Below are 7,500 nucleotides of genomic sequence, written 5' to 3'. Positions count from 1 at the left end.
GTCTGTTTGGATTTTGTACGATCTGGGTGTTTCTGCATGTTGCACGTTTTTCTCCGGTTTCCAACTGTTTCCCATTCGCACCCTTATACGATCACCTGTCTCCAAAACTAGGAGGGCTTTGGTCTGTCCTTCAAAATAGTGCCTTTGTTTTCTTTGCTTTAGCTCCAATTTCTCCATAACCTTGTGGGCATCCAAGACCTTTGGTTTTAATAAGGCATCACTTGTGGGGATGATGACCAAAGTCATCTGCTCATGAGTAGTTGAGCAGGTGAGCCAACATCACTGATGGTTGTATTTCTGTATTCCAGCAATGCGAGATATGGATCACGGCTGTCTTGCTTTGCTTTGGTTAACAGATTTTTCACAGTTTGAACTTCTTTCTTAATGATACCATTTCCTTGAGGGTTTAGTGGACTGGTAGTGGTGTGTTTGAACTCCCATCTTGCAAATGATTCAAATTTCTTTGAAGAGTATTGGGGGCCCTTATCACTAATTACTTCAGAAGGTACATCATGTCTAGCAAATGCGGACTTTAAGTGCATTATCACCAGGATGCTTTTGGTGTCTGGCAGTTTTACATCTTCCAAAAAATCTTGAGTGGTAATCCATGATGATGACATATTCAGATTTGTCCCATGTGAAAAGGTCTGTGGCTACCAATTCCCATGGTTTACTTGGTACACGAGAAGGAATCATAGGTTCCTTTGCATTTTGCTTTCAGTGTGCTTAGCATATAGTGCATACTTTATAGCTGATTTGGGAGTTCATTCCTGGCCAGTAGAGTGTATCTTTTCAGTGATCCATCTAGAAAAAAGCAGTAGTGAGTCCATGGACTCACACAGCCAAAATTCAGTGAGTCCCACACCAAGGAGTGTGAGTCTCACACTCATCATTATATGAGTTGTACCTACGAATAACACACAATTAAAAGAGGTTTGTATTTTATTAGTTACTTTCGGTCTTTGACATACAAATCATGAACAACTTTGAGCAGGGGGCATCTCAAAATCTAATTCTTAAATCAGAGTTCATAGATCCGCCTGTCCTTCCCTTTGCACCAGTTTTCACCATCTGGTACTTAATTTGTGCATCTTTTAGGAAAATTATGAGTCTGAGACGCGGGACGTGCAGGTAGATGGATCACTGTCTTTTGCCCGTGGCTTGGACTTTTCAATTCCCATGTGACCCTGGTGTATCCTCTCCAGCATTTCCTTTCTCATGGAGGGAAGGATCACAATTCTTTTTCCCCTGAGAACTACGCCATTCAGTTCTGACGACTCATCTTGCACGTCCCAGTAAGCATGGATACTACTGTAACTGGTGTTTGCACCTTTGTCTTTGGCCATCCATACTTAATTGTCTTGGAGAGTATCCTCAGTGATTGGTCTTCAGCTGTTGCTTGTTTGACTTCGTCTAGTTTGGACTCTGTCACTGGAAACGTACGGCTTCACAGGTGCACATGCAGCACAATATCCTCTTCCATGTTCTCATCTACGGTTTGAGAGACAGTTGTTTATTGCCGATGACTAGCATGGCCACTCTAATCGCACTTTCTTTCTTGTTTATTCCAGTGGCAATTTCATTACTGTAATTAGTAAACTTCTGTTTGAACTTATTCCAATCCCACCCTCTGGACTTGAAGAACAACCCTCAGGACCTTGGGACTTGAAGAACTGTCTGCTCATTACAGGTGGCCGCTTTATACAGGATCACTCATTGGGCATGGTCCAATACCAATTTAATGGTGTATCATACAAAAACACTTCATGCATGGAAACAGTAGGACAATCAACACTCTTTCAAGTGATCGATACTTTAAACAAAGTTGCAAACTTGTAAACTTAATGGTATATACGTAACACTGTGTTTTTCTTTTTTTCCTTTTTTTTCTTTTTATGTGGTTAATGGCAATTAAAATGAATGAATGAATGAATGAATGAATGAATGAATGAACTAGTACATACAATTGACTGAAATTTTGAATGTGGCCTAGAATTGAACCTGAAAATATTGCCCTGGACTTTTCCCTCTGATTTGTGCTTCAATTTTGAGGTCCGAATGACATATATAAAAAATGTCCATTCCATTAGGAATTAAAAGTTACCTCCTCTAAGCTTCATCTTGCTGTTGAGTAGATTGTGGTCAGTGAATCACATTGTGGAAATCTGGATGGATAGTTGGAAGGTGACATTTAAATCAATCTGAATTGTCAACTATTTCATCCCATGCTTTGTCATGCAAAGATATTGAACATTGTAAATCAGAGGAAAGAACATCCCTGAAGGGGATTTCAAATGTTCTTGAGGAAAATTCCAACCACTTCAATGTTGGTTTTGTGAGCACAAACTAAGGTTTCAGATGCACTGCAATAAATTTGATCATTAATTTTAGTTCAATCCTTTCACACCTTTATGCAAGTATTTTCTTGCTTCCAGTTTCTTTTTAAATGTCAGATTTCCGGACGAAATGCGACCACTTTTGACTTTTCCATACTTCAGGCTGAAGCAGCACTTATTTTGTAAATGCTTCAATTTTGGCTCACATACATTTCCTTGAGCGATAGTCACTGCTCTTGATAAGATTGTCTACAATGCTATTGACTATTTGTCACCTCCAGAGGGGCAAAATAAAAAAAAAGGGGTGGACGAATGGAGGTTCTTCTTTCGCCAACCAAATCATCTCACAGCTTTGATGCATGCAGAACTTACTGAAGAGCCTGCTTGTAAGCTTTTGAATTGAAGATAACCATCAGTATTATTTTCTGCTGCATGGATAAGAGTTTAATACCACTTTGGTTTCCATTTATGTACCCATCAATAAGCTCAAGCAATACATGTATGTACATTGCAAGTGGTGACTTTACATTCTCATAAAACGTTTGTCCTTCTCTTGCTGGGGTTTACTCTCTAGCTTGACAGCTTCCATTTTTTCATCTTTTTACAAGCCTGTGCAACAGGTTGTTGGAGTGAATTATAGGATGAATTTACCGTGATGGAATAATAATGATTGTCTGCTTGGGTATTATCGTTGTATGTGCATAAGGTTCAGTACATAAGAGAGTGCTATAGTATTTTATAAATAGTCTTTCTGCATGAAGTGATTTTTTTACTTCCTTTGGATAAATCATCAGTGCATTGTTCTAAGAAATGGCAGGTAAAATCGAAACAAAGCAAAAATAGAATCATTGTGAAATTGTGAAAGGTTGATTCCCGCTGAGGCGTGACCCTGAGGACATCATATTGAAAAGCCTTGCAGTGAGTTATGACATCAAGTCTTTGATTGATTTGAGTGATTCATTTTCGCAGGATCACTTTATTCTGAGGTTCACGAAGATGTCAAATACAACAGAGCACAATATGGTTTCCAGGTAATTTTAAAAATAATTATGATACCTTATGAGCAGTATGTTATTGGCTGTGCAAGTGAATGGATTATTTTCTTTTAATTTTTCAGCCATTGCAGGGCTCTTCAAAAGAATTTGTTTCTGTATTTTTAAAAAATATGGTGAAACAATATTCTGAAGATATGAAATCGAAAGTGCAATGTAAACCTGTCATGTTGGATTGTGTGAAAACAAGAACAGCTATCAAAAAACCAAAGAGAAAAAAAGTTTCTGCCAGGGAGAAAAGGCTTTGTGGGCTTTACAACATTTCATCAGCAAATCAAAGGTTTGTTGAGGAATTTGGTAAGAATTTATGGTACAGAGGAGTAAAACCCATTGACTCCTGAACTGCTTCCCATTGATGAGTAAAATCATGTGACATTAGGACAATTTAGTGTGTAGTATTGTGGGATATTTTTACGAGTCTCGCCTTGAAAATAGAAAATAGAAGAAAATAGAAAATAGAAGAAGCGTAAAATAGAAAATAGAAAATAGAAGAAGATAGAAGAGAAGCTAAAGCTTCCTTGCGTGGCAAACTATCTTATGTGACTATTCAGCAAGCAACTGTCCAGGTTTCGGGTGCTTATATTTGGTTGCTGTTGATTGGTCAAAAATGAAAATTTATCAAACCTGTCTACGAATTGTTGAGCAAAGTGTCGTGCATTTTATTTCAAACACTTCAATGCATTACATGTAAGCAAAACAAAGATGGAATTTTGGATCTGCTGAAAGCAGGTCTCACTGTAATTTAGAAGCCAAGTTTCACTTCACTTTGGTTAAAAGGCTTGAAGGGTATTCCATCGTTAACAGTGGGTTTTCAAATGGAAATGAAAAAGTATTGTATTAGTTGTACCAACAGTTCCTTTTTATTAGTAGCAGAACCTTTTACTTTTTGGTTGAGGCAAGGAAAGATAAAAAGATTTGGGACTGTTGTGTTCTTTTATTAACATTAATTTGTTCAAAGGTATGACATGTATCTTCCTCTTCATAAACTGTGGCAGGATTACATGAGAAATATGTTGAACCTTCACTCTAATAGGTATGTTGTCAAAATATTGACCTGTGTATGTGATCATACAACAACAAGAACTTTTTTTTTGCAACCCCTATTACAAAAAAATGTTATAGAAGAAAATAGAAGAATATTCCTATATCAGCATTGATTTCTTCATTACATGATATGTGTGTCTGGACTTCTTAGGGGGCATGCTTTTAACATAAAATAACCTAATTTTCTCCAAACAATGGTTTTCAAACCACAGTCTTTTAAAGTGAAAGGAAAGGAAAAGGAAAGGAACTTTATAAATTTAGTGTCGTTCTAGTCGTTCTCGCGCTGGAGCACTAATTGGGGACAATGTAAACTGAAATTAACAAAATAATAACGTAAATCAAGTCAAATGTTGGTCTGAGGAGGGGAAATTGGAGTACCCGGAGATAACCTCTAGGTGCTGAGTAGAGAACCAACAAACTCAACCAATGTATGACGCCGAGTCTGGGAATCGAATCTGTGCCACATTGGTGGGAGGCAAGTGCTCTCACCATTGCGCCATCCCTGCACCCCTGGTCGTTTTTGTATGGACCTCACTGTGCTCGGTCCATAATGCCATGACCTTGGGCCTGTATTCCCCAGTACGGCCCTCATGCTCGGTTAGTAAGAAGTCCTCACCACATCCCCCTTCAGTTTGCTCTTTTGACTTACAGTGCTACTATGACGAAATTTGCATCTTCCCTATCTAAGTCATTTTGGCACATAAACATGTAGTCTGTACGAGAAGAAGAATACTGTTTACCATTTTCAAATATCTCTTTTTGTTCTGGAGATATTCAAGTTTTTTTAATATGCAAATTTGCCAAGTGATGATGTCATAAACACAACCAGATTTTGATCAAGTATGATGGAGAAAAATATCTCAGCCAATTTGAATCAGAAATACTTGGTTCTTTGCAGTAAGATTCTAGTAGATGTGTTCCACAATATGAGCATACCATTTTTGTTACCATGGCAACATACTGGGTTCCAGACCTCCCTGACATTAAAGGCTTTGCAGGCCACCTTTGGCGTTCTGTTTTGATATTTGCAAAGATGTTAGGTCGAGTTTGTGGCCTTGGTAAATGTTTTTCTAGCCTGAGATCACCAAAATATTGAAGTCAGGTTGGAGGGGACTGGAAAAGAGTGAGTTGCCATGGGAACCAATTTCTTTACAGTCGCAGGTGTGTTGCCTTCAGAACTATTAGCTCACCAAGTTTCAATGGTGTCTGTTGCAAATTGACCGAGATAGCTCTATTTATATTCTTGATGTTCTATTGGGTTGGGTGAATAATGTCATCAGCCCTCTTATTTGAATATTTTACACATTTTTCAAACTTAAATATCTCCGGAAACAATGCAGATATTTCCAAACGGTAAGCAGCGTTTTTATTGTTTCATGGTACTCTATGTGATAAACCAAAAAATTCAAGGGATAAAAATTTGATCATAGTAGCACTTTAAGTCCAGGTTTTCATGCAGCTATTACATTCAAATGTCAACTAAAATTGATCTAAACAGCCTGCTACGCAGTCTATCTGCAATACATCTGAAAGCCATATTATTGAATAGCAGCTTTGCAGCGACTTTAGAAGTGAAAGATCATTGCAGACCACGTTACAATTACTTGACTTGGTTCATTCTTTTGCTCAAAAGGTTGCTTTACAGCTGCAATTCAAATATATACATAAACAGAGAATTGAACAAAGATGAACAAGAATATAGAAATGTATAATCATGTATCTTTAATCATTGTCGTTTGTTGTTTATAAAATGGAGCACAGGGCATGCTCACTTGGTTTTTGAAGACTGGATAGGTGCTGTTTTGCCACAGTATCCTAGGGTGATTAACGATTGTAAAATTATGTTATATCATACGGACCTTGTAAATCAATAGTTTGCTTCTGAATCTGTTTATCGTGTTTTGACTGATTCTCAACTTTGCTTTCATTTATCAGCAATTTAAAGTTTGCCTATCCCAAGCTTCTGCGGGCTGACTACCATGGCTGCATTCTAACTGGTAAGGTCATGTAAGGTCACGACAGTTTCACCTATTTCACCTATGACGCTTTAGCGACACCAGGCACCTTGAAAATCAGGTCACTGATGACAAATGTGCCATATGTTATCACCACGAGGGGGAGCGTACTATGGAGGGAGTTCCAGATAGCTCAGTCAAGAGTGTACTGGACTTTCGTGCGGGTGTTCGCAGGTTTGAACCGGTCGTACCAACACTCAGGGTCTTAATAATAACCAAGACGAAAGAGCTACTTTATTTTATTTTATTAAGCTCGCCACAGTGAACAAAAAGTACAAAATAACACATAAAATAAATAATATAGTACTTGGCAGGGTCACCGCAACAGCTACGGCAAATTAGTGTGAGCCCGATAAATAGAAAGAACAAGGTACAAAAACTAGTTTGTAATTCCATCTGCAAGACTTTCAAGTATACCGTAGGCCCCGTCTCACAACCCTTTCCTTTAAAATAATTCTGTGGGACCTTAAAGAACCCCGACATAGTTCGGTTTCGTGGTGTGGTGGCCTTCAATTCAAGTGTAAGTGTACAGCAGGTCCACATCAGCTGTATACACTAACCAATAACCAATATACTAATCTGCTTCAACAAATAATAAACACTGACAAACAAATGCAAGGATCCATCTATTGCTATTATCTCCCTTTCTCTCATCAAGGAATCATTAGAAATCCATTCGCTAAGGATAAGTACAATGTTTAGATTGAAATTGTATGCTATGTCTAGGATACGTGGTGCTCGGTTAAACCACAGGTTTGCCTTTTTTCTATACTCAGTGTTTTTTTCCCATTACAGTGAGCCGATCGAAGTGTCCATCATACATAGGAGCAAGCGGTATCTTACTTCAGGAAACAAAAAATACCTTCAAGATCATCACCAAAGCAAATCAATTGAAAAGTAAGCTTAACTCCAGTCCTCTTAACAGACATTTTTATTTACCGAGGCGGTTGTCTCAGTCGGTTTAGCATCCCGCATCTGACTGCTGTGGGAAACATCGTCCTATCAAAACTCCGGCCCAAGCTACGGCCCGACCAACACTCAGAAAGTGCTGCC

At 38.3% G+C, this 7,500-nt stretch overlaps 1 protein-coding gene across 1 annotated transcript in view; it reads left to right on the top strand.

The window, feature by feature from the left end:
* The window catches only part of LOC138019449 (ribonuclease P protein subunit p29-like), a 16,004-nt gene that overhangs the window by 779 nt on the left and 7,725 nt on the right, over positions 1-7,500 (top strand). The window contains exons 2-6 of the mRNA XM_068866237.1: positions 3,306-3,367; positions 3,454-3,668; positions 4,347-4,421; positions 6,368-6,429; positions 7,243-7,344. Of these exons, the coding sequence (XP_068722338.1) occupies positions 3,306-3,367; positions 3,454-3,668; positions 4,347-4,421; positions 6,368-6,429; positions 7,243-7,344 (516 nt within the window). The remainder of the gene's footprint in view (positions 1-3,305; positions 3,368-3,453; positions 3,669-4,346; positions 4,422-6,367; positions 6,430-7,242; positions 7,345-7,500) is intronic.

Source organism: Montipora capricornis, chromosome 10, assembly GCF_036669925.1.
Source record: "Montipora capricornis isolate CH-2021 chromosome 10, ASM3666992v2, whole genome shotgun sequence".
NCBI classification, from domain to species: Eukaryota; Metazoa; Cnidaria; class Anthozoa; order Scleractinia; family Acroporidae; genus Montipora; species Montipora capricornis.
This window is presented reverse-complemented; position numbering and strand designations above follow the sequence as displayed.